The sequence below is a fragment of the Mastomys coucha genome, unplaced genomic scaffold (genome assembly GCF_008632895.1).
Source record: "Mastomys coucha isolate ucsf_1 unplaced genomic scaffold, UCSF_Mcou_1 pScaffold14, whole genome shotgun sequence".
NCBI lineage: Eukaryota > Metazoa > Chordata > Mammalia > Rodentia > Muridae > Mastomys > Mastomys coucha.
In genome coordinates, this window is record NW_022196896.1 from 116,417,220 (window position 1) to 116,445,094 (window position 27,875).

General features: G+C 46.5%; 2 protein-coding genes across 2 annotated transcripts in view; both read right to left on the reverse strand.

Annotated features, from left to right (window-relative positions):
• The window catches only part of Col6a3 (collagen type VI alpha 3 chain), an 81,312-nt gene that overhangs the window by 46,848 nt on the left and 6,589 nt on the right, over window positions 1-27,875 (reverse strand). Inside the window, 4 exon segments of the mRNA XM_031368378.1 lie at window positions 770-1,369; window positions 3,529-4,113; window positions 9,854-10,456; window positions 18,322-18,437. Coding sequence (XP_031224238.1) covers window positions 770-1,369; window positions 3,529-4,113; window positions 9,854-10,456; window positions 18,322-18,409 — 1,876 coding nt within the window. The 5' untranslated portion in view covers window positions 18,410-18,437.
• On the reverse strand, window positions 15,575-16,859 carry LOC116088754 (collagen alpha-3(VI) chain-like). Its single transcript, XM_031368379.1, has one exon. It carries the CDS (start codon window positions 16,718-16,720, stop codon window positions 15,824-15,826), a length of 897 nt encoding a protein of 298 aa, XP_031224239.1. The 5' UTR covers window positions 16,721-16,859; the 3' UTR covers window positions 15,575-15,823.

The following is a 27,875-nucleotide window of genomic DNA, read 5'->3' on the forward strand; positions in this document are numbered from 1 at the left end:
GCTCCTGCTTTGATGATAATGGACTGAACCTCTGAACCTGTAAGGTCAAGAGTTAAGACTCAAAACATTACCTGCTGGTGCTTTGGGGGGATGGTTAGTCCAAATCGCTGCAAACCTTTCCAGTTTACCCAAACTGGACCATAGAAAACATGGGTGACAACAAAGGGGGTCCACACCATCACGTAAATATCATCTCAAACAGTTCTGAGAACTACTTCAGGGAGACAGCTATGGGATCAGGCTTGCTATCCATCTAAGTGAAAGTGGCAAGCTGGTAGGTCTTGTGTATCCATCACCAAGGGACATAATAATAACAATAATCTGCCACAGTAGTAACGACAGACTCTCTGTTGTACGCAGGTGCTTTTTAACCGTGGCAGAGTCTGAATAAAGGAAGGATTCAAGCTTTAAAGGATGCTAATACATAATGGTATAATAGAATCAATGAATCATCAATCAATCTCTCTTTCTCTCTCTGTCTCCTTCCCTTCTTTTTCCCCTTTCCCTCCTCTACCCCCCTACCTCTCCCTCATGAACTCTAGAATGCTCTCCTGTTCAGCTTCTTAATATATATGAGACAACCTGAACAGGGCATAGCTGAATGTTCTAGACTCAGAGTCTACATTTGCTAACACACTGTCTTTAGCCAGTCCCAACCCAAATGACCCACCATCCTTCCACATGCCACAGGCTCTGAAGTGTCATTGGCTACTGCTGCCAGAGAAGCATCCGGAGAGGGAAAGGGGCCCCGCACTGCTGGGAGGTTTACCTGGCTGGTATAGTGGGACTTCCTGAACACCTCCACTAACATATGTGGTTAGGGGCTGAATCAGCTGTTGAGGCAAAGATGGCAGGGAGCTGAAATCGTCCATGAGGTATACCAGGCTGGGATTAAAAGCAATATGCTCTAACTCAGCCTTATCCGCCTGATTGGTCCCCACACAGAAGGTCAGCACGCCTGAGCGCACCAGAGCATTGGCAGCTTGCAAATAGGCATCCTCAGAAGGCCCGGCCATGAGCAGGAGCAGCAGCTGAGGCACATGTTCCCGAGTCCTGCTGCCGCCTGCCTCCGTGAAATGATTGGCATGGATATAGCTCAAGGCAGAGCCTGCGTTCAGGCCGGAGCCCCCCTTGAGCTGCAAGCGCCTCAGGTGAGCAAGCAGCTCTGACTTGGTCTGGTAAGTGTCTAGAGAGAACTCCGTGACTGGAGTGTCACTAAACTGCACCAAACCAACACGGATATTGTCACGTCCAACATCGAGGCTGTTAACTAGGTTGGTTACAAAGTCACGCACATAAGGGAAATTGGTTTTCCCAACGTTGTCGGAGCCATCCAAAAGGAAGATGATATCCCGTTTGTTTACGTGAACTGCAGTGAAGCACAGAAAACACAGTGAGACACGCCTCTGAGAGGGCTTCCCATGTGTGCCCTGACGGGCACACATGGCACACACAGAACACGGAGGGAGTCAACGTGGCAGAGCAGGTCATCTGGTAAAATATGGCAAGCGGCTGCATATTTTCCCCTTGCGGTGGCTGGAGCTTGTGAGGCACACTGATAGCCAAGTGTACAAAACCGAGATGGCTCACAGACACACAAAGAGCTAGAGTTAGAATGTTTACAACAAACATCACCAGAAGAACCCTGAAACACTGTGTTTCCTCCCTGGAACTGAAGTCCACAGGGTGCTGTCCTTTCTGTTGCTCATCGAGTCCAGAGCCCCGGTCACAGGACCCTCACCTATGCAGGCTGACCCTCTGGGACTCACCCGGGTGCACAAAGAGGGCTCTTTCTACCCAAAGCTCAAGAAACAACAGCCCGCAAGGACCTAGGAACACAGCTTTTTAAAGACTGCCTGCCAATCAAAGGATGTGGTCCTACAACCGGATCCTCATCACCCCGTCCTCCTTTCTGATTAGGGGTTATTTCAGTACTAGGTAATAGGGTACCCAGGAGAGAGCCTCTAAGGAGATGTGGCAACATCACGGGTGTGGCGGCATCATAGATGGTTAAAATAGATGTCAATTTAGACAGAATCTAAAATCACCTAAGAGACAGGCCTCTGTACATGTCTGTAAGGGAGTTTCTAGGTTGAGCTATTGAAGGGGGAAGATCCCCCCTAAACGGAGATGCCATCTTCCTGTGAGCTGGGGTCCTTTCTCGGCCCAGCTGGGCACAGCATCCACCTCTCTTTGCTTTATGACTATGAATATGACCAGCTACCTCAAGCTCCTGCTCTCAAGCCTCCCCCATCATTGCAGACAGCATCCTCAGGCTGTGAGCCAGAATCAATCTTCCTTCACTACCTTAACTTTGTCATGTATTTTGTTGCAGATATCAGAGAAGTTGGGTGATGAAGAGATGGCATCCTGTCTTTGGCCATGCAGAAAAGCTTATCTGTGGGTCCTATATTCAACCAGTGTTCAAAATATGGGTCCCATATCTAGGGATTCAACCAATGCGCAAAATATTTGGAAAAAAAAGCATACTTGTACTGATTATGATTCTGTCCCTTGTCAGTACTTCCTATATAATTGGCTACAATACTAGCCTCATATTTGTTAAGAGTATATGTAGGAGCATGTATATGAATGACATTTGAGCACTGTACATCTTAAAGAAGAGACTTGAGTGTCTGTGGATTTCTGTATTCATGGATGGAGGGAATTGGTCTATCCCCTACGGATACTGAAGGTCACACTTACACTTACTATTTTCCCATCATGCCCCAGTGTAATTCAGACTAACTGGATCCTATGTTCATGCATTTAACTTTGGCTATTAAAGAGTAAATTGGAGAGAGAGAGAGAGAGTGAGTGAGTGAGATAGAGTGAGTTTGAGGACTCTCAAGACCAGATGGTCTAAGGAGCAAGCAGGCACCCATGCAGTAGGTTCATGCACTGTACAATCCTTCTGTGTGAGATCTGTGAGAGGGGAAAGCTGGATTCCAGGATATTCATCTTCTTTTCACTGTGGATGAAGGTTTGTGTTTGCCCAGTTCACAGGCTGAGAGCCCCAGTGTCTCTAGAAATAACTCTGCACTGTCAATCATATTAAGTGAGGGAGCTGAAGGACCACGGGCTGAGTCTTCACACCTATCTATCAGTATATTTTCCTGTTTAAGAGACTCCCTTATACAGAGCAAAAAGAGGGGCTAAGAGCTGAGGGTACTGCATCATCTGTGAGTAGAGATCCTGTCAGCTCAGGAAAGGAAAGTCCTGGGCTGAGGGGAGGTTCCTGGAAAGGGTCACTAATACAAACAGAAGGGATGTCAATCAGAGAACTGAGAGCGACTTCTGTGGCCAGAAGCTGTACAGGCAGGTGACCCTGTGATGCTACAGTTTAAAATCACGTGCATTTACAGAGTGACATTTTCAGTTCTCCTGTTTCAACCCTGCAGGAAAACTAAGTGGTTGGTATCAACACAAAACAGCAGTCTGTCAGCTAAACAGTATGTCTGTCCAGGTATTGCTCAGACTTCCTGCCTACCAGCCCCCTCCTGCATGTGTAAAGCACAGCCACCATACCTTCCGTGGTTCCGGTGAGGGTCCTGAGGGGGGCCATCAGGTTGGGCAGCATGTTCTGTAAAGGAGCAACGCGGAACTCCGCGGGAATGAAGACCAGGGAGGAGTCAAAAGCGATCTCCTTCAGCTCATCCTCATCGGCGGCCCTGCTGCCAACGACCAAGGCCATGATGCCCTCTCTCTTCAGCTCCTGGGCAGGCTGGCTGACTTCATCAAGGGACTTACCACCTGTGATCAGCACCAGGAGCTTAGGAACTCCCTCAGCGGCCCTGTGGCCGGTTGAGCTAGTGAAGAGGTTGTTTCGAACAAAGTCCAGAGCAGACCCCGTGTATAGGGCTGGGCCATCCAGGACCTTCATCTTCCGTATAGCAGTTGTGACTTCCTTTCTGGTGGCGTAGCTACTTAAATTGAACTCAGGCTTGACAGTGTCTGCATACTGAGCCACTGATACCTGAACCAGGTCCTTTCCAATTTCCAGCTTCTGGATGACTTTGATAATGAACTCTCGGATGGCATTGAAGTTGGGATGCCCCATGCTGGAGGAACCATCCACCAGGAAGACTATGTCTCTCTTGTTGACTTCCATGACTGTAGATAGCAATAATAAAGGATGAACAGAATGGCCTGAGGGATCAGGTTCCACAGAGACACTGTAAATCCTACTCTATACAGGCTACTCTCCCTTGCCCCAGCTAAGTCCTCGGGAGAACTGTTTCATGTGAGTGACCAGCTCCTTCACAACATCACTTACCTGGAATGTGTTTCAGATATAGCCTCACAAAAGAAAGCTACTTTTAGCTTCACACACTACTGCTAAAGAGGTAAGTGACTCTTTATTGCCCAACATAGTTTAAACAAATAAAAACTCGAGTCTGCTCAGGAGACTCTTTGTATCCCTAGCCTAAAATCCACGCACAGATGCGAAATAGAACAGGAATGCTCCATTTTCTTTGGTTCAATGTTGTATGGCTTCCTTTGGCAAGCAAAAAACAAAGGTTTACTGGTTTATCATAAATCTTGGGAGAGGAACCAGCATCCACCCCACCAAAGGCAGCCATAGCTTGTCAATTCACAGCCCAGGGTAGGAATGGCAGTCAATGATATACCATGATCGTGGTCACATAAACAAACCCCAAAAGCAAGCACTTGGCCAGATCACTACTGGCAGCAACTGTGAGTTCACCCAGCCACTGTCTCAGAACATGTACAAACCTGCCCAAGGGATGGGAACAGTGCCCCTACCAGACTAGAAGCCCATGCCTGATGTCTCAGGCTCCTCTTAGACGGTAAAGATTCTAGAAGAGCTGAGCTGGGGTGGGTGTGTTTACAAAGAAGCACCCGTATATCCCTTGTACCAGACAGCTGGCATAACTACTTAATATTTTACACCCAGCAGAAGAAAGAGGGTTAGAAATAGAGGCAAGGAAGAGCTTCCTAAGAACTAGAAACACTTCTCAGGATGTATTCTAAAACACACTTCATTCCTAGTCACAGGGACCAGAGGCTAGGAATATGGTGCCAGGGCCACTTGTGCTACCATAAGGAATGACATTAGTGCGACTGAGCCTCCTCTAACACTCTTTGCACCAAAAGGATACAAACCTGAGTTCTACCAGGAGGGAGGTCTTTCTGCATAAGACTTTTATCCCAGAAGCCTAGTTACCCGCTGGTGCAAATGTATATGTGACATTGTCTGCCCTTGCTCCCTAGGCTACAAAGATGGATATGACGACCTATTCAGGATCTCTTTTCTCCTTCAGTTTGGAACATGCAGTCTCTTGGGGTTGCAACTTTGACTGTAATATAAAAATATCTTTGCAGATAAAGCTAGTGCATGTGTGTTTGTACAGTGAACTTCTCATTCTTTGTGTCACTGGGAACAATATGCCCACAAGTGTACATATATATATGTTGCACATATAATGTTGCATATCTGTAGCAGACATATTTATCAAACATCTCTCATACAGCAGACTGATAGACAAACATCCATGTGATAGACACCGGAGAGGCGGCATAAACATACCTCCAGGTTATAATCTGATAATAGTCACACTTACCACTTCACAACTTTAACACTTCACCATACATTTTACCCATGGGAAGGACAGTTGTCCACATGTGGGAGACATAGAAACCATCCACCATGGACTCAGCTTTGTGGGTCCTACAGTATGCCTTGGGGATCCCAGGTTCCATAAGACATGTCCTATTTGATTATGGAAGAGGTCACTTGGTTTGGTTTGTGTTTAAAGTTCTGGAAGCTGCTAATGGGAGACACCTGGAGCGATGCTTAGGCAACTGTAATAAGGACTGATAAAAAGTCCCAAACCACTCAAAGAGCAATGAGGTTCCTATGTTTGTTTCATGTTCCTGACACCTTCTCAGGACTGGATCCTTTCTCTCTATCTCTTTCTATGGGATGAAGGATCTGCTTTATGGACAATCTCACACCCAGTTATCAAACCTCGTGATTCTCTCAAGGATGACCAACACTTCCTCACCATCACCATCTACCCCCTGCCCCCAATCTCTTCCCCAGAGACTGGAGGAGTAATTGTCTCTTGGGAAGTGACGTTGAAGGTCCAGCCATGACTGATCCTCTTCAGCCCTCACTCCTGGGATAGACAACAGGACACCTCAGGATCCTTCCTCCTCCTAAAGTTTGGAAGTTGGAAAAGGATATCCTCATTCTTACCATTAATATCACTGTCCTGGCTAGTTTTGTGTGTCAACTTGACACAAGCTGGAGTTATCACAGAGAAAGGAGTTTCAGTTGAGAAAATGCCTCCATGAGGTCCAGTTATAAGGCATTTTCTCAATTAGTGATCAAAGGTGGAAGGGCCCCTTGTGGGTGGTGTCATCCCTGGGCTGGTAGTCCTGGGTTCTATAAGAAAGCAAGCTGAGTAAGCCAGGGGAAGCAAGCCAATAAGGAACATCCTTCCATGGCCTCTGCGTCAGCTCCTGCTTCCTGACCTGCTTGAGTTCCAGTCCTGACTTCCTCTGGTGATGAACAGCAATGTGGAAGTGTAAGCTGAATAAACCCTTTCCTCCCCAACTTGCTTCTTGGTCATGATGTTTGTGCAGGAATAGAAACCCGGACTAAGACAGAAACCAAACAAATCCTGTCAAATCACCACCCTGTCCCCACCCTAGGAACCACCTTCCCATCCATGATACTACTATGCCCTGTCCTTAGAGCCCCATCTATCCATCCTCTTCTCTCTCCATCTTCTAAAGGACTTGGGAACTGTCTTCGGAAGCCTGCAGGACTTGCCATGAGTATGTTCTCCCCATCTCCTCACCCCTGTTTCTGCCCATTATCTCATGGTCACCACAGATCGTACACATCCTGCCACCTGCCCAGCATCTTCTCTTTCAGTCAACTGAAACCCCCACTTCTTCATCCACCAAGTTCTCAGGCCTGACCTTCAACCCTTCCTCTCCCTCCGTCAACCGCTCTTAGCCTCCCAACCCCCACCCTGGGCCTATTCTCATGGGCTCTCTATTCACCAGCCCTCACTTGCCCTGTCCTCATCTCCCCAACAGAGCCTCCTGGTGGAGCCTCCATAGCGCTCTTCCCTTCTCTCCTTGTGGCATCCAACAAACAGATGCACAATCAGGAAGGCTGTGCTCTACAGCTGAGACCTTGGAGCACATGTGGGTGATGGCACCGACATGCCACAATGAGAGGCCCCCAGGAAGTTGGTCTTCCCATTCTCTGAAGGGAACACCTCAAGACTGCTCTCTGCTCAGTCCTCTGCTGCTGCTGCCATAGGAGGATCTGACCTCCCACTTCAAACTGCAATATACATTGTCGACTCTCTCTCCCCAAAGCCAGTTGCTTCTCAAACCTCTGCCTGTGTCCCCTTTACTCCAGCTGAGCTGTCATCTCTGTCAGGTCAGAGCAGGGACCTCACTTTTTGATGCAAGGCCACCTTGTCTACTGTTCCCTTTATCTGGAGCACCCCTCCCTTAGCTTTTCTCTCCCTGTTCATTTCTGCCCTATAATTTTGCAAACCATTCTACTAAATCCCCTTCCCCCATCACAGCTCCCTTTGGTGGCCTAGTAGCTTGTCACACTTGAGACATGAATTGTTGTTTCATCATTAGCTCACATGTGACAGACCCAATGACTCTATCTCTCTTCTCCCACCGTCTCCAGGGCTTGGTAGAATGACCGGCACATATCAAATAGTCAAGAATATCTGCCGGAGAGTTGCAAGTTCATCACTAAGACTAGCTGTGATGTCTGTGAGGAAGGGGCTAGAATGCTAGTTAAGTACAAGAAATCCAAGCTAAGGGCAGCATACCACCCATTTAAATACAGATGCTGACGATTCTCTTAAGGCGAAGCTATCTTCACCCAGTAAATTCTTGGATGAGAATTTAAGAAATCAGAGCCCAGAGGTGTTGTATGATCTATCAAAAACAAACAAACAAACAAACAAACAAACACAGTCCTCCCAAAGGCAGTTGTGGTGTTGATTCTGTTCCTAAAGCATAGAGCAATGGTTTGCTTCTGGTGCATGCAAGCTCAGAGAGGAGGCAGTAGGCTGTGCATTTCTCGGTCACTGTTCCCTTAACCACCAGAACCAGAGCAAGGCAGGTGGATGGATAGCTGCAGCTCAGACCACAGCTGGGCAGGACTCAGACCTAGAGTCCCCCTTTCTTCAACGTTTCCCCTCAGAGAACCCAGCTCAGGCTGCTAACCTCCCTTCTTGTACCCTGTCCCCCGTCAGAATAGGAGAAGCAGGAAAGCAAAATGGGGGCCCCCTCAAGCTGCAACCAGACTGACCTCTGAACTCAGATTTACCAAGAGCCTTCCCGGAAAGAGGTTCTCACAAACAGTTCTGGTGCCGAAGTCGGGTGGAGATTCCCTGGAGCCCTGAGCTTCCTGTCACAACTGCCATTATCACCAGAGCTCTGTCTTTAAATTCATCTGAAGGAAGATGCCCTGATTCTGAATGAATTCCACAGTGAGGTTTCTGTTACTGCCACGATATGACTAGAACCACCAACTAAAGCACAGGACAGCAGAGGATAGCGCCACACATGAGTCAGTGGGGAGCTTTAAAGTGTTTCTTTCAGACTTTAAAGTGTTCTTCTGTTCATTTCATACAGTGGAATGTTCACCAAAACATTTATTCTTAAGACCACAGTTACCCCTTTGGCTAAGAAAACCCAGCCTGGAATCCTGGGGGTGGGGGTGGGGTGTACAACAGGTAAAAACTGCTTATGACAACCGTCACTTCACAGGTCCAGGCTCTTTATAAAGTTAGCAAACATAGCTAGACACAAAAGTAGTTCTGTGCAGAAAAATTAGAATCTCAGGCTGCAGATGCTAGCCAGAGTTTCCCGTGAGCCTCTCTCATGTGCTCGCTTTCACCGAGCCTGTACCCTGCTGAAGAAAATGAGGAACAGGGTCTTGTGTTCAAGCCCTGATCTGAGGGCATCCCTACTTGAAGACAATACCAGGAAGAAGTAAACTGGGTGGTTATGGATACTGAAGCCTTTGGTACCAACGGTGTCCCCCACTTAGTGGATGGTTTCCACTGCCTGTCTAGGGTCATGAAAATGGCACCATCTGTGATGGAGCCTCAGACCAACAGCCTTTCTGCTGTCCCACACCTCCCATGACTAAGTGTGTTTCTCTCATATGATATTGGTTGGCTTGCATTCCTTAAGTGACTCTAGTTGACTTTGCTGCCGAAGCATGTCACTCAAAGCAATTTGTTCCAAACTTGGGATCACAGGACCAGGACGTTCTATAACTACCCCATTCAGCAGGTACTTGGCTGAGTCTTACCTTCAGAAATGTCCCTCCCATGTCCGCTACACTGAGACAGGAGCAGAAACCACTCCCCTTCCGTGCCTTTGGGGAGATACTATTTATGAATGTACTTCTAACACACTGTCTTTACCCTGGAGTAGCTTTCTCAGAATTGTGATGAATCCCTTAAGCCTCTTTCAAGGTAACCTGATGATAATTGATATATCAATGCCTAATAGCTCAAAGCAGTTCGTCACATCTTATATTGGTTACATTGTTAGCCTAAAGACCACAGTTTCCTTACAACCCATGTTCTAAGAGAGTGCTCCACTCACTTGTGTATCTTTCAATTCCTGTGAACAATGCAATGACTACACATAGGCCATACAGAAGCCAGCTCATCACAGAATGACGATTGACTGGCTTCTAGTACTTACGGGTTCTTCCAAGGTGAATCACTCCAGAGCCCACTTCCCTTTCATGACAAACATCATATAACATACCCCCATTCCTATATAGATGGCAAAAAAAAAAAAAAAAAAAGGGTATACATACCTTGTGTGACAATAGTTGGTGGTTGCAAGACAATGTGCCTTTGGGCCACACCAACAAGGTACGGCAGTAATTGCTCCTGGAGGTCCCCAAAGCTACGGAATTCCGGGACAGTAAACACCAAGCTGTCATCAGTAGCTATGTGCTGAAGCTCTGCCCTGGAGGCTGCCTGGGCTCCAAGGCCAAACGAGAACACACCAGCCTGCTTCAGAGCTACCACCCCATCTCGAATCTCATCACTAGAAGGCCCAGCACTTATGAGGACCAGCACCTGCGGGACCCCCTCCTCCATACGGCTGCCACCTGTCTGCGTGAAGTGATTCTCCACTACAAAGTCAAGGGCCTGGCCTATATTGGCTGACTCTCCCCCAGCAAAGCTGAGACTTTTCACGGCATCCAGAACCATAGCCTTGGAGGGGTAGCTGTTCAAGGAGAACATGGTTCTGGGCTCATCACTATACTGGACCACCCCCACTTGGACCTGCCGATTTCCAACTGAGAGTCTCTCAAGGACATTTACAAGGAAGTCTCGAATGACATCGAAATTGGCTTTTCCGGTGTTCTGTGATCCATCAATAAGGAAAACAATGTCAGCTGAGTCTTGAGCTTAAAAAAAAAAAGAAATGCAAAAAAAAAAAAAAAAAAAAAAAAAAAAGTGAAAGCGTTAGAACAAGTGACCGTCATGCATCATCCCGGCTGTCAGACGTGTTTCCTTGGAAACCAACAGGAAACACGAAACACAGACAAACAAAAACACAATGTCGATGAAGGAATGTGAAGTCTCTTTTCGTTCTGCATTCTGAGTGGATAAGAGGCAACGTCTCAGGGATCGTGGTTGAAGTAGGAGCATTTATAGCAAACTTTTGTCTGTGATTCCTTCACAGTTACGCTTCAAAGCGTCATACCCCAAGAGAAATCAACATTCTGGATTTTTCTTCTAAATTTAGAGGGAAGTATAACTGTGTCTGATTATCCGACACTATAATGCAGGAGACAGGTTTAGGTTGATTTCAGTTCAAAGGTTGGGTATCATTTATGCTCTTTTCTCCCGACTCCTCACGTGATTATGAAGATTTTGATGGTGATGCGAAGCTTAGTAAACAAAAGCCCAGGCTCATGGCCCAGAGACAGAAAATTCCAGAAGATTATTTAATTCCCTGGGTAACTATTGTTGGTTTTGTTTCTTGAAAATCAAAATGGATGACCCCACGCACATCTGGGATCCAAAACTCAGACACAGTTAAAGTCTTAATCTTAAGATCCCTTGACATGTGTTGGATCCTACAGTCATCTCTCAGGTGCTCGGCTGTGTGAAATCCAAATGTCGGGCCGGGGTCAGAAACGTTTGGTTTGCATTGCCTCTATATTCAGTCAGATAATGAAGAACAGTGTTAAGCAGAGTGATGTGAAGCCAGTCATGACATAATTATCCAACCTCATTTTATGACATCCTAGTGGATTGCTTAGCAGAACCAAGATTGACTGAGAGAGCCTAAGCCAATCAGTGTTGTCATCCTTGAAGGGCATAAAATGGCTGCCAAAGACCTCTTTTTTCCCAGTGAGGGAAACTTGAAGCCTCTGTTCCATTACTGGAAATGAGGGCTACATGGAGGCCTTGGTAAAGGGGAGCAGTGAGTGAGCCTACAAACCAGGACAGGGGAGTCCAAAGGCTAAACTTGTGCACTAAAATCAAACCGTTCTATACTAGAAGAAAGGCAAAGTCACCCTAGCAAATATTTTTGTGAATTAAGGGTGTACTGGGGACAAGTAGGGTCTCTGCGTGAGGATGAATATTCACACTGTAGGGCTCTAAAGCAGAGTTATTACACTGTAATGTAAGAAAGGACCATTCATTCAGATTTTTGAATGCCAGTGAGTGTTTTATATTTAAATTTAATTTTTACTTGTGCCAGAAAATCTGTTTATAGTCTCACTGGAGGAAAGCTCAGCTCACAAAACTGTTTTTCTTCCCTCTCGGGCAGTGCTCTCATAAGAGATGAAGTCCCAGGCTTAGGCACGATCTTCCCTCTCTACCTACTTACAAGACCTTGACAACCCCTTCAGGGTTTAAGCCTTTGCACAAGGAGAGGTAGTAACTTGGAATGTCGCTACCACTGTCTTCCTGACAAGCTACAAGAGCACAATGGCTTTGTTCCAGTGACTGAGGTCTTATGTGTTAGTAACTGTGTTGTACAAAATCAACATAAGACTGGACCCTTGGTTTGAGTTTCAAAGTATTCACCAGTCTTCAGGTAGAGCACAAGATTTCTGAAGGATCTTGAGAGGCTGCAGAGCCCAGGGGATGTGAATCATAAAAAATGGCTCTCACCATTGTAATGGAGAGCACCATAAAATGCCTCTATGTTCCCAGGCCTAAGCCAGTGACCGCAAAGGACATAGAAGAACTTGTTTCTTACACATCCTATCTAGACATTCTAAAAGAAGATTATTTATAATCAAGATGGACAATAAACAGATCTCCAGTCATCGCATGGCATAATTCTGTCTTCCTTACATCCACCTTCACCATTCTTTGATAGTTATTCCTAATGGCGTATGTACCATTCAAGAGCTCTCTGGATGGGAGAGCGGGCTGAACATCATCAGTGGTAGGTCATAAAATGATGGATAATTTGTCATCACTGAGTCAGAACCATGACCCTCTTACACACACAATAATGGAACACAGAGCATGCTTTGTTAGCCGCGAGGAGCCGAAGCCACACAGAGACCCAGAGGTCCCAGGTTCTTGTGTGCAGCAAGGCGCACCAACGGCCAACACCAATTCCAAGACAAATCAGATCAGCCTGAAAGTGTAAAAGGTGGAAGCTGGCTTTGGTGGTCTACATCATGTCTCAGGGGTCATAGCCTCTGTGGTACTTTCTATGGAAAGAGTTCAAGATGTCCACAGAAGAGCCCTAAGCCCCAGTTGCCTGGGTGCCCAGAGAAACATCATGTTCCTATTTCCTGTGAGAAACACAATTTATAAAGAAAGTGTATGCAGAGCTCCTCAGAATCACTTTCAGCTTGTTTTAAAACAAGGGCCTCACATCTCAGTTGCACCCATTTCCAAAGGATGACAAAGGGATTTAAAAAACAAAGCATAACACACAACCAAGACTAACTAGCAGGGCAGAGTCCATGCAGAAGGGTGATCCCTAAGGCTTTGCGTGTGTGTGTGTGTGTGTGTGTGTGTGTGTGTGTGTGTGTGTGTGTGTGTGTGTGTTCGCTCAAGGACAGTCCACAGGAACATCTAAGGTCCCTGCAGTACCCTCAGTCACACCACCCATGTGCCTTTTCCAGAAATTTATGCAGGGCACACGATTATGATCCTGGCTACTCATTTTATCTTATTTCAGTCTTGCTGTGGAATGAACACCCAGTGAGACGTGCTACAAAGGAATTGCAGAGCGCAGTTAATCAGAAAAGACAACAGACTAATAATTCTCCACCCCGGTGCTGCCTGTGACTTAGACAAAGACAGAGATGCTCTCTTGGCATAAAAACAAAGGTTCTTAGCTGTGTGGAAATATGCAGTGGGTATACTCTTTGCTCTTGCTATGACCATTTCAGTTTCTATCATTTCTATAATGGCTACATCATCTATTTGTGTTCACTAGTTTGTCAATACATTAACTTTAGAAATGGGTCATTCTCTACTAACCACGTTTCTAAATGAGTATGTCATTATACTCATATTCTGAAAGGAGTGAGTCAGAGACTCTTGGCAGACACACACAGCTTTCCCAGGTGCCCCCTTGTCCTTCCCTCTGTATCTGGAATACCATCCAGGGTGTTCTCTAGAACACGTATTTGTTTCCTATAACCTAAGCAATTGTAAAACAATGACAAAGTAAAGCTCCCCAGCCCCTGGAAGCAGGGACACCTTAGCAGTACAGATAAGTGGGCCAGGTAGTCTCCTCCCTGTCATTTGATAGACCTTGGTGACCCTAATCCTACCAATGCTGAGATCACGGGCAACCGTGGGGAAGCCATTGGAGGACCAGCCTCCAGAAACTCCTTAGGATGTGTTATTCACAAAGCCCTATGTACACAAGCCTTGCATGTCCATGGCAGCAGGTTTCTTTCTCCTGACACCCACCACCTCTCTCTTCACCTGCCTACTTCTAAATCCCTGTGATGAAACTGGTCTGACATGATTTCCTTATAACTACCCATTGATCTGATTATAATCCCAAAGGCTGTTCGGTCTGTCTCCCCTAGGTGCCCCACACGACCCATGGAGTGTTTGACTCATGCCTCAAATTCTCTACTGCCTCTTCATCCCACTCCTTAGCATCTTCCTTGAAGGAGACTGACTTCAGCAGATGCTTTACCTCCAGCCTCCTTCCTTCGGCCATCCTCTTGGCAAAGGGGAAAAGCTACCCGTGCACTTAGCTTCCTCTACCACCTCCTCAGGGCTGTACTTGCCTTAAGTCCTGGCTGTAAGATCACTCTTTCCCTAGTCAAGAACCCACTGTGCTTAGCCTCTCTCCATGGCCTCAATTGCCTGGCAATCAACCTGCTGCCACACTGCATACTCAAGAGCTGTCTAAAGAGACCTTCATGGTTGTGTGGATGACCAGCCTTTCACCTCTTCAGCCTCTCCCCTAGACCTCTCTAGAAGGCATAGGTTGCCCTTCTGGCCTCATTGGCAACCCCTCCAATTCTCCAACTCCACGATTCCAAATGCCCTCTAACTACACGTTGGCTACGCCCTCCATACATACTCAACTGTTCTAAGGACAGTCCCCAGGCATCTGGGCCTGTGACTCTCAGAATTCTCCCCATTCGCTCCAGCATCTCACCCCCTCTTCTGCCCTGCCAGGACTCCTCAGGAGGGTGTGGCTAAGGTCTTAGTAGCTTTTAATCTTCATGACCTGAGTGATTCTCTCAGTCTGAGAGTTCTTTTGAAACAAGCTAGGGGAGGGGCACATTGGTGAGATTGTCCCTTGGCTGGCAAGCTCTGGCTTTTAGTGGGTGTTGCTGCAAGTCCACGGTCATTTCCCAAGCTTGAGCCCTCATCGAATCTCTGTGATCCTTGTTCCAAATAGCTCTAACTGCAGGCTCCCAAACCTGGCGCTCTCCTCCCCCACTCACAGCTATTCTACCTGGGTTGCTCAGCTTCCCCACCCCAGAATCCTAGCGAAGCAGTCCCTTCCTCTTCTAGAGGAGATGTCTTTCCCAGCATGCCTCTCTACTCCCCACCCACTCTCTCAGGATCTCCCTCCTTCCCACTTGTGCCCTTCAAGGACTTTTGCTCTGGTACAGGGCCCCCCACCCCACGCCCCTACGCCTGGCTGATAAGGAAACTAGTCCTAGCCACAGGCAAGATTGCTGCTGAGCTGTAGAATGTATACATTCTTGTCACATTTCTTCCCTCTCAATCTTTTGGACATTTATCCATGGAAGGAAAATCAATAGTTTTGATTGACTTAAGGACTCTCCAGTCACTGGGTCTGTCTGTCACACTGTGTAATGTTAACATATGATGTGACAGTCACCTACTGCTGCATAGTCCTAGGTGACCACGAGTAGGGCATTAGAATCCAAAAAGTCTCATGGTTACGGTCCCAGGGTACAAAAGGCACAAGAGTGCAAACTATGGGCAGGAATACCATAGCTCAGCAATGGCTCTTTCCCAAGCTTGTCACCCACCCTTTAGGACAGCTTCTTCTAAAATAAAAATAAATAAAATCTTGAAGCACATCACAGCTAAGACACTGTCCTCTGATTCTGTCTTTCAAACAAACACAGGCTTCCTTCCTCTCCTCCCTCAGCCCAGTGCCTCCTGGTGCTCCCTGCTCCTAGGTGGATGCCTACCCATCAGAGGAAGGCTTTCTTCTTAAGGAAGGTAAACTAACCCTAGGATAGCATCCGAATGCGGGTTTTGAAGTTCATATGTTGGCTGTTTCAGAAACCTCTTGGTACAGGCGGAAGCTGTGTTTGAAGGAGACTGAAGAAGAAGGGTAGTCACGCCTTTGTTTTTAAGCTTGAGAACATCTCTTCCCTTAAGTCCCCAGCATCTCTTAGGCACGATGTTGCTTTAGGCCAGGATTTGCTAAGCTCACACACAGCCACAGAGCCACAGAGCGGCAGGGCGGGGAGCAGCCCAGCAGTGAAGAAGGCATTACCTGTGATGTCTTTAAGGCTCTCCTCGTCCCCAGCCCTCTCTGCATTCACAGAGGAGTGTATACAGGACACTAAGTTCCCTACTATGTCATGAAGTGAGGTAACATTCTCTAGGTTGAAAACATGCATACTGAGCGGTTCACTTGCTATTTCCCTTAAGGCTCTCTTATCTGCATCCTCAACTCCAACTGCAAACACGTTAACGTCCGCAGACTTAAGTTCTGCTGAGGGCAGAGTGAAGCCATCTTCCGATTGTCCGTCAGTTAACACTACGATAACCTGAGGGACTCCATCAGTGGCCCGGCTTCCAGAAGCCTCAGTGAGGTGGCTGTGAATTATGTATTCTAATCCTTTTCCAGTTTGATTGCTTCCCTCAATGTAAGACATGTTCAAAATATGAGAAAGGACTTCTTGTTTAGAGTGGTACGTATTCAACAGGAACTCGGTATGTGGGTTTCCGTTGAGTCGGACCAGAGCAAAACGAAAATCATTGTCTCCCAGAGCTAAAGACTCTACAACATCGGACAGAAACTCTTGAACAAGCAGGAAACGGTCCTTCCCAGCACTCCAGGAGGAATCCACTAGAAACACTACGTCAGCCGCCGCACCATTTTTGACATCTTTAAAAAAAGACATTGGTTCAGGTTTTTCTACCCATTCAGTGGCCTTGTGTCCATTACCTCTTCCTAAATAAGCTAAAGCAGATCTTCTGCTATTACCAAATAAAAAGTCACACATCTCAGCTGAATGAGGGCAAGTAGAAGGACTTACCTGCAGAGCAGAACCAAAAAAGAGGACACAGCTGCTGATGCACCCAGCAATCACCCCAGTCCCATACCGAGTAGCCCCAAATCAGGGGTCAGCAGAATATTCCAGAAGAGGAGAAACAAGCCTGGGTGTCTTTGAGCTGAGGCACAACTGTTTGTGACAATTTGACCCTCCTCTGTCCATCTGACCAGACCAAAGGCGTCCTTATCTTTGGTAAATGACCATCATTAGCAGCTCGCTCCTCAGTGTGAGGTAGAAAGTGACCACCACAGAGACCTAAGGAGCCACTGATGCTCTGTGAGCTTACCCTCAACCCACAGGGCTTCAGAAAACTTGCAATTAATGTAATGTGACAAGTGATACTATAAGTGGAGAAAACCATGGATATTTAGAGGGAGAAGTCTTGTTTCTCTTGGATTTTGAACGTGAAGATGAGCTCTCTAAGCAGCTACTACATTTCTCTATATGAGAGGAGCCTGCCTAGCCCCTGAGCAGTATTGTGCTTGCTTGAGGATGATCAGCTCCCTCCACAAGTATAGACACCCTGGGACCAGGCCATCGGAAGCCCTGGGAGGATCCTTCAGAAGCTGCAGCCAGGCTCCCTCCGAAACTCTACTCACCCCAGGTTTACCTAAGAGGTCTCTAAGCCTTGATGTTCTCCCACTAAGGTAGACTCTCTTCCCTTCCATCCAGGGAACCCAACCTTGTAGACAGGCTGCTGAAGGCCCAGTACCCCTAGCCAGGGCCAGGGAGACCCCATCAAGGGCTTCCAGTTCCAACATAGAAAGTTTATCTTGCTGCCCTAAAATTCTGAAAGCAAATTCCTAATAGGAAAATTGGAGTCTGCTATTTAAAGTTGTTTAGGGAAACATCTTTGTTAAAGAACCAATGGTCCCATGTATAATTGTCATTCTGTGTCTATGATTAGAGACCAGGAAGTTGAGTTTTGTGTCTTTTTGTTTTCTTGTTTTTAAGGAAAGGATTTTTATCACAGTAATTGTCTTCTTCCTGCAGACCAGAGTGCAGATGTGGGAGTCTCTCAGACGGCGCGCTTTGTGAGATGGAGACTACTCAGGGAGTCCTCTCAGATGGTGCGCTTCGTGAGATGGGGACTCTACTCAGATCTTAATGTAAGGGCAATTCTGCTACCAAGCAACTTAAGATTTGAAGTTCAAGTTTTAGCAAAAGAAGAAGAAGAGGAGGAAGAGGAAGAGGAGGAGGAGGAGGAAGAGGAAGAGGAAGAGGAAGAGGAGGAGGAGGAGGAAGAGGAAAGAGGGAGAGAGAAAAGAAAAGAAAAGAAAGGAAAGGAAGAGAGGGGAGGGGAGAGAAGAGGAGGGGAGAGGAGAGAAGAGAAGAGAAGAGAAGAGAAGAGAAGAGAAGAGAAGAGAAGAGAAGAGAAGAGAAAGAAAAGCCACCTTGCCCTGGACACATATCTGAAAGGCCTGGAAAGTCCGTCCTCATGCCGCTGACTCTCAACATTCCCAGGCCCCGTGTCAAACTCTGGATGATTTGATCTAGATTCAAACACTGCTAGTAACTTTTTTTTTTTTTTGAACAAAATTAAACCTTACCTGCTTGCTGTTGGGCATGCGTCATGGCAATGCCTGAGAGGAGAAAGCTAAAGACAGCCACTAGGGGCAGATGCCGGTGTTTCCTCATTTTGAATGTCTAAGCACCAAGTATGAACCTAAAAGAAAAGATGGGGTGAAAAGAATGATCAGTCTTTAGCTCTCCAAAATCCATTTATTTTCTTGTGTGCTTTTTAGACTTCTGAACAGGCTTCATGTGTAACTAGTGATTGAACCAACACAAATGAGTAGACAATAAATATGCAGGCAGGTGGGCAGACAGGGAGACTCAAACAAATACATTGCGTGCCACATAATGGCATCCGGTTGGCAAACAGCAGTGATCCCTCAAGGTTTAGTACCTAGTAATATTACGGTTCTCTCACAATGCACTCTGATGCACCCCCAAGGACAAAGTTACCCAATGCAGTTCTCAGAATGGGCCCCCACTTTTAAGTGACATATGACTATACAACACACACACACACACACACACACACACACACACACACACTTGCCTGTGGTGCAGGCCTGTAGTCCTAGCTACTGCAGACTGAACTAGAAAGATCACAAATTTACAAATACAGAGTCATTCTGATCTACAGAATGAATTCAAGGCCAACCCAAGCAACTCAGTGAGACCCTGTGTCAAAATAAAACATGAAAGGTGAGCTGGAGATACAGCTTAGAGATAAAGCATTTGTCTGATGAGCGTGGGGCCCTTGGTCGGGTCGGTCTTCTATTCTACAAACAAGCTGGGTGTCAAGAAGGAGAGACTAGAAAACACACGGTGGATATATGGAGCTCTTCCCAAGGGACCACAGACTTTATTATTTGTTTTATTATTATATATGTGTATATATGAGCCTGTGTGTGTGTGTGTGTGCTCAAGTGTGTGTATATGTACCATGTACATGCAGGAGCTCCTGGAGCTCAGAAGAAAGTGTCAGATCCCCCTGGAATTGTATTTACAGGTAATTGTAAGCCCCATGAGGGTTCTGGCCATGGAAGCTGAGCCCTCTGCAAGAGCAGCGAGTACTATTAACCACAGAGCCAATCTCTACAGCCTCGGGATCTCAGACTCTTGCAAACAACGGGACACAGATCTCTCTCTGTGGTGAGGCTTCTCGCTTCCTGCCTGGACTTATTTTTAAAGCTTGAGGACAATTTTATTAGAGCTTAAGAGAAAAAAAAAAACACCAGAGCCGGCAAGTTCTGTAAATCTCAGTGGATGCCAGGAGGGACATCAAGACAAGGAAAAGAGAAAGCCACACTGTTTGTAGGGGTGATGGATGAGCAGCCACCTGGCAAGAGGAGAAAGGGGACCAAGGCAAGTTAAAGGAAAAATAAAAGGTTCTCCTTTTCTGAATCCAGACTGAAAACATCAGAAGGTCAGAATCACAGCGCTCTCTCTACCAGAGTGGTCGCTCTGCTGCAAGCCTCTGTGCTGAGCAGAGAGGCTTCTGGGAAGGGAATGTGCACTCCCTTATTACACCCATCCCCATCTCTGGCTGGTCATTCCCAAACACAGTGTGAATGTAGTTCTATTTTCTAAATGGACCTTCAGCGTGATGTCAGAATATTCTGGAACTTTCTTTCCTCACTTCGATGACTAGGGAAATGAGCTAAGTGGACACCCTCTTCTGCGAGTAGTATTCACTGACCCTCTAAGGGAGAATCTCTAACTCTAATCACTGCATACATCAGCCATGATCAGGAACTATATGACTATAGTGTTTCCAAATTGAGGCAGGTGTGGGGATGCAGGGGGATACTGGTCCTCTAGATAGGAATAGGCTCTGCGTGACCAAAAGCAGTGAGACCTGTGTCCAACTCCACCTTTTCCTCCCTTGCTAACCAGTGCTTTCCTTGTCACGTGCCAACCTCGAATCTCATCTACATAGAACAAACCTAGGAAGAATTGGTTTGGGATACAATGAAGCCAGAGCTAAGGGCAGAGTGCTCATTGCCCGCTTTCCCACCATGCACCAGCTAGCAACTGCAAACATGACTTCCAGACAAGCTCAGGTTCTAAATGTTCAGTAGCCTATGCCATCAGTCTGCTGACACCTCCTCTCCCCTCCCCCAGGCTTCTCAGCAACCTCCTAATTCTCTTCTCTCCAATAATGAATCATCTTGGGGCTGGAGTCTTCCTCAAGCATCTTCTGCACAGTTGCTTGGGGGGTTCCATCCAGACTGAGGTCTCCTTCCTTCTCCCTCTCTTTCCTGTGCCCAAAGCACTGATTTCTGTCATTAGAGACCAAGTGCCTTTGGTGGTGGGACTCAGCATCTCCCAGTGAGCAAATGACCAGGGGTACTTCAAAGAGGACCGGGGACTGGGGGTGGGGACAGAATCAATAACACCATCAATATATTAATTCAGACTCTCACTTTTTTCCTTCTGTACTGAGTTTGAAAACATACTGTTTGATAGTCGGAATCATCTAGAATAGTCTATGGTTAAAGGGAAAGTGTGTCTGGTTTAAGAAACTGAGAATCATTTAATCGATAAATAGTGGACTTACTTTGTAATTTGTTTCACTATTAGAGTATGAAACAGTAAAAGAGGCTCTTCTAGTGAATTAAAACTCTAGCTAAATCTATCTCGAATCAATGTGGACTATAATCCAGGGCCTCTGCTCTTCTCTCTCTCTCTCTCTCTCTCTCTCTCTCTCTCTCTCTCTCTCTCCCTCTCTCATCTCTCATATTAAAAATACAACTACTTGTAAACTGCTTCTATATCTCTTGTCTCAGGAAAGGTACCACAGTTTGCACTCGAGCCTCCACCATTATGCAGTTAGAATAAGACTCCATGAGACTAGGAAGGTGTGGTGGCAGGAGCAGACATTCAATAACCAAATCTGTGTCAAAAACAACAAAAACCCTGAGCTGATGTAGCTACTATGGAATTTGAGTCCACAGTCAAAACCTCCTGAAAATAAAGTTCAGGAGTGGGTGGGGGGGTTGCTGCAGTAGGAAGTCCCATCAAATGTTTAAAGAACTAACCAAGTTCTGCCCAAACCCTTCCCAAAACACTGAGGGAGAGGCAACACCTCCAGACTTGTTTCATATGGCCAGGCTTATCTTGAAACAAGAATAAGAAAAAATACTATCAGAAAAGAAAAGTACAGTCAACATTCCTGACCAATACTGATGTTCTTAGCCAAATTCTAGAAAGCCAAACTCAAAAGTAGCTTAAAATAAGGACACATCATTACCAAGTAGGATGTGTTCCTGGAATGCAAGGATGGTGTGAAACAGGACAGATAGATGGATGGATAGATAGATAGATAGATAGATAGATAGATAGATAGAGGAAATCACATGATCACCTCAAAGAATTCATTTGACAGACTTTAACACATTGTCACAACATAAATAAATAAAATAAACCATTCGATACACTGGTACTTGAAGGAAACCACTACAGAATAAAGATAACACCCAGACAACCCCTGCAAGCATCACAGTCAGTAGGGATAAAAAGCAAAGCTGCTCGGGCAGAGCCCAGTGATGGAGCACTTGATGAGCATATGAGAGATCCTAGGTCCCATCTCCAAACAACAAAAATACATGGCTGAAAGTGGAGCGAGCCCTTTTCTGAATAGGAACCGTACCTTCTCTCTGGCTTCTTTTTAAGAGACAATAGAAAGCCCCAATCCATTAGTGCAATCCCGCAAGCAAAGCAAGCTAAACGCATTCAAATTGAAACAGAACAAATAGCAATAACAAAAAGAAACAATGTATGACTCCTTCACACTGGGCATCTAATGTAGCCAGAGTTAGAAACCCAATGGATGAAGGATGTAAGGAGAGGGCTGTATTGATGCTCTGTGGCTATAGCAACTTCTACAAGGTCAAACACATCCAGAGATCTGTGGCTCAAGATACATGTAGCTAATGCTGTTGCACTGTATAGCTAAACACAGTTAAGACGCTGCATTTTATGTGTTTGCAACAACAAAATTAGAAAATTAAGGCAGTCAGGTTTTTTTTTTCAGTTAGTTATTTGCTTATTTACTGGAGGTGAGCGTGGGGAGGAACAGATGTTTCTCCACACCTGTTTCTCCACAAGCCAGAAGTGTGCTTGTGGGAGTCAGTGAACATCTTGGAGGAGGTGGTCCTCTCCTTCCGACATGAGGGTCCTAGGAATCAAACTGAAGTTATCAAGCTAGGTGGCAAGTACCTTTACCTACTGGGCCATCTCACTTGCCCCACTGACCATTTTTTAAAAATGTGGGTAATAATGTACCCCTAAAATCAGTCATTGAGTTGACAGAAGTGATATTGAATACAGAAGATCTCTGAGGGGGAAGATGGAAGCAATGTATCTGTCTGTGCTCCAGTATTCAAACAACATCACAATTGTTTCTGCTTGTTACTGACACGTTGAAAAGAAAAGAAGCATGTAATAGCAAAATGATGGCATTTCAGGGAAAGGTGTGAGTTTTATGAAAATAAGAATCTGGTGTGAGCATGCGCACCTGGTACCAGGGTCACATCTCCCCCAGCTGGTATCTTAGCATGGTACCGACTCTGGCTAAGGCCAAAGTTCATGCATCTGAGCCTGACCTCCCTCTCTCAGGCTGGCCTCTGGCCCTGTGGTCCACCCTGGCTGCTTCTCATCCAACAAACACAAGTGGTGCACTTTCCCAGATGAGATGGTCTCATGGCCCCCAAAATTGTCCCTAGGAGACTGGTGGGAGAGGATCCTGTGGCCAACTGTTTGGTGATGGAGCTTTGCAGTGAGCTAGGAGAAGGCAGAACACTTGGCAAAATGGGAGGGGCAGAGTAGGAAAGGAGAGTACTTCTGAGGCTGCCCCCTGATGAAAGTACATAGAACACCCGCAGCTCATCCACACATGTGCCAGTAAGCCTCCTCCCTGAGGCCAAGCCCTGCCTTAAAGAATGGGACACAGCACTGGCTGAGGTATGGCATGCCCATAAGATGAAACCATAATCAAGAGGCTCAATTCCCAGACATGGAATTCCCGCCATGGGTTTGGACCTCCCAGGAACATCAACAGTGAGTATCTCGTGGGCCTCAGAACCTGCCCTGTGACTCAGATTCCCAGCCTTCAGGGACTGAACCACCTATCGATACAACTATCCCTGGCCAGCGTGCAGCAGCGGAATGGAGGCACAGTTCTATGACATCGGGGAAGCTCTCCGCACCTTCGTTTCCCCAGTGATGTCAGTCAGATTGTGGCCACAGTACAAACAGTCCCGTTTTCTCCGTCTGGCATGTCCATTGCCTCTTAGACACAGAAACACACAACTCTGAAGAGCAGTCTGCGGTGCTCAGTGCTATGGCTCCACAGAGTGCCCATGTCTTCATGCAACCTAAGTGGCAGTGCTGGGGCTCTGCCCACAGCCAGTATGGAAGCCACTGCTGATGGGCTGGTCACCCTCTCACCGTGTCACTGTCCCAATCCACCCCTTCACTCTATAGAATACTGCCAACCCCATCTTCCACCCTAGAGACCTTCTAGACCATTCTAGGGTTTTCTTTATTAAATAGACTAAAGCAAGTGCAATGCCTCTGTCTCTCTGTCTCTGTCTCTGTCTTTGTGGATGTTACATTAACTGATGATGCGCACTCAGGACAATGCAAAAGGACACTGTACGAGTGTTAATCTTCATTCTACTTTGGTTGTGTAATCAGACATTTGGTGGAGAACCTGCGCCCTTCTGGGTCCTCTCCAGACACACAGTCTGCTCCTCCAGAGTTCCTAATGGCTTTGTAATTAGTCTAGAGCTGTATTTTAATGCTGGTATATGGGAAAACTCTAAAATCCTCCCACCACTGTGCACTAGACTGCATCTCTGAAAGAGCCTTGTCCCAGGAACAGGGTGCATTCTTTTGTGACTCTAAGTCCAGCTATGTCACTGCATGCCACCATATTCCATCAGAATTTTTTAAGCATCACAACTTCAATCAAAAGGTGTGCATGCAGGTCTACTAGCATTCCAGTGCAATGATTTCAAATATCTAATTAATTCAGGAAATGTAAGGCATTAAGAAGCATTGTGTATTGTAGGTGTGAGTGTGTGCACATGTGTGCATGTGTGTGCATGTGCATATGTATGCATGTGTGCATGGGGAGGACAGAGGTCAATGCTATGTGTTTTCCTCAACTAGTTTCCACCTCATGACTTGCGAGAAGATCTCTCTCAGTGAACCCAGCCGTCACCGATTAGGCTAGATTGGCCAGCAAACCTCCAGGAATCCTGCCTCTGCCTCCTAAAGCCAGGACAACAGGTGTGCACAGCTACACCTGGCTCTTTATGTGACTCTTGGATACAACTCCATCCCCAAGCTTGCATTATTAACTGTATCCTCCCCTTTCTGGTTAGCATGTTTGAGTGCTGCAAGGACTTCACTAGTTGAGTCACTATCTCACCTTTCAAGAAGCATCTTGCGGGAGAATTAGGATACAAGAATATTCTAGCACCTCGCTGTGAGGCAATAAGACACGGGACCTATGGAAGGGAAAAGGTGGGGCCTGAGGTAAGGGCTGTCTGACCACTGTTGAGTCTATGCTGAGGACAGGAAATGCTTCGATGGCTCTGCAAACCACATGGATAGAGAGCTCACTGTGGGTGAGTCATATGGAGTCGTTTTGCTAATGGTTTCCCCGCCCCTCACACAGGGGACTCCTTTGAATACACTAATCCCACCATGTGTTAGTCACATAATGAGTCATGCTGGAGCAAACCCTAAAGCTCCTTCCTAGCCTCCCATGCTCCCTAAGCTGAAAGCGGTGATGCCACGGCTCTGGAAAGATGTTTGAAGCCACCAGCTAATTGAGCATCTCTGAGGAAATGGCACTAGTGTTACGTGAGTGGCCTGAGCCAAGATGTTCATTTTCCCTGCGTTCATCTCTGAAGAGCAGCTCCCTAGGTGCCTGATGGCTCCAAGAGACGAAATAGACACAGCACAAATAGAAGCTTTTCTTCCCCAGACTCTATCCAGGTGTTGAGGGAGACGGGAGGATGGGAGAAGCCCCTTCACCTCTGAGAAGCAGGGCAGGAAGCCGTGGGTCGAGGTGTCCCTGAGATCCAACCAAGCTGCTGGATCCCCAGGTGTGAACTGAAAAGAAATTGTCTCTGTGTTTTACTGTCAGAAAATCAAGACTCGAGGGTGTAATGAACCACACAGTAGAGTTAACAGTAAATGAAAACATTACTAAATATTCACTCAAGGGTTAGGAGCTCCTTATATCATGGGGCTGCATCCTCATGGTGATGAGCAAAAGAAGCACCTGCAGGAAAGGGAGCTCTTATGGAGATTGCACTAATCTAAAGGTGCCGCGCATCATCTCCCAGACAGTGCCCTGGATCCCTCTTTTTAATGGGGAGGGACAGAAGTAGCCACACCCCCTCTTCTCCCTCGGCCAGACTCATCACTCAGGGAGAAGAGAGGAGTAGCCACTGGGCAGAGGAAATTAGCCCAGTGGCTAATTTCTCAACTCCTTCCCTACAATCCAGTGGCTGTTCACTGTTCCCACCATGTTAAAGCTGAGCCACTGCCTCGTCTTTCAAGAAGCATCTTGTGGGAGAAATAGGATCACAAGAATATTCTAGCACCTCGCTATGAGGCAATAAGCCATAGGATCAATAAGCGGATGTGGAAAGGTAGTTTGCAAATGCCACATAGATAAAATAAGATCGAGCCAGCATCCAGACTCAAGTCCACAGCTCCAAGGAAGGAACGAAGCCCAGGAAATGGTACAGGCTAAGCAGGCTTTGGCAGGGACCTCCAGGAAACTCCCAGAGTCGTGGTGGGGAGGGCGGGGGCAGAACAAGCATCCTTGGTGTTGGTGAATGTCTGGTCCTTTCTTCCCCATGTGAAGACATAAAAGTCAGACTTGGCTGCCTGGGACCCTTGTGCTGGGTGGGGTGGGTTGTCCTTTGTCAGAGACTCTGTGCCCTCAAGGCGACAGACTCAAAAACCCAAGTGCATTATTAACTGTATCCTCCCCTTTCTGGTTAGCGTGTCTGAGTGCTGCATTTCTCTGTCTCCTTTTCCCAAAGTTGAGGTATCTTTTCCCACGTGGTTGCTGCCCACTTGAAGTCCCAGGAGACTCCTCGGGTTGTCAGGCTTGCCCTACCCCATCTTCAGCTTGGAATCTAAGTGAATTGCACAGGCTTTCCCAGGCCATTTTGCAATTCTGTGAAATTAGTTTTCATTAAGCCTCCTCAAAAGGCATTTCCATTTTCCACGTCTGGAAATTTTTTTTTTTTTTTAAGACACACACATGCACACGAGGAAATCATTTTGAAACAAAGACTTAAGTGCATCCAGAGCTCCCATTTTGAAGTCTTTCGTTTGATTTGTCTCCAGGCAACGCTTTATGAAACCAGGCAGCGCTCCTATAGAGTTCCGAAGCCTCTATTAACATCTCAGGGTCCTATTTAAGCTGGGGCTACACCAGAGCCTAGCCATGCATCTCCCCTCCCCCCGCTGTGGAATGAAATCTCAAACTGCAGCAGAGTTTGAGGTGCTCACTTACTCTGGCCTTTACCACCCTCATTTCTGGGCTTTGAAGAATCAAAATAAAGACTGGGGCGAGGGGGCTCAGCAGTTAAGAAGATGCACTGTTCTTGCAGAGGCCCTAAGTTCTATTCTTGGCACCTGTATCAGGCCACTTATGACAGCCTGAAACTCTAGTTCCAAGAGATTCAGTGCCCTCTATTGGTTTCTGGGAGCCATGATTACACACACAATTAATTAGTTAATTAGTTTTTTTTAAAGAAATTTTTTTTTTTTTGGCGTTTCAAGACAAGATTCCTTTTTGTCCTGGGACTTACTCTGTAGACCAGGTTGGTCTCGAACTCCAAGACCCACTTTGTCTCCACCTCCTGAGACCTGGGATTATAGCCAGGGACCATCATGGTGTATATGGTACTAGCTAGAGACTCAGAGTAGGTACAATTGGGCTTTGAGTATGCTAAGGGATCATCCTGCCCGGTGAGCAGCATCCCTGGCTGCCATCATCCTGCCCCGTGAGCAGCATCCCTGGCTGCCATCATCCGGCCCCGCGAGCAGCATCCCTGGCTGCCAGACCTGTTTTATGTTTGTTTGTTTGGGGGTTTTTTGATTTTTGGAGTTTTTTTTTGTTTGTTTTTTTGTTTTGGGAATTTTTGTTTGGTTTGGTTTTGGAGACAGGGTTTCTCTGTATAGCCCTGGCTGTCCTGGAACTCACTCTGTAGACCAGGCTGGCCTCATACTCAGAGATCCACCTGCCTCTGCCTCCCATGGGCTGGGAAACCCACCACCCAGCCATAAAAATAATTCTTTCCCTCAGTGCTCCCTACCCCAGACTTGTTAGTTGTAGAGTTTCTATGGTGAGGCCTAAGAGAAGAGAGTGGGGTTTACTATAGCACTGTATGGCACAACTTTGCAGAAACCTTCAAAAAAACAAATAATTTGGGACACACATTTCAAAGAAATGCCTCAGAAATCGAGTTTGTTCTGTCTGTTTGACAACTATGGTCTTGCATTTCTGTTCTGTGACAGTGCTCAACAACAACTATTTGAATCTACTTTTTTT

What these genes read in the sequence shown, in the direction of transcription:
- LOC116088754 (XM_031368379.1), bottom strand. Translation starts at nt 16,720, where the DNA reads ATGTGTGACTTTTTATTTGGTAATAGCAGAAGATCTGCTTTAGCTTAT.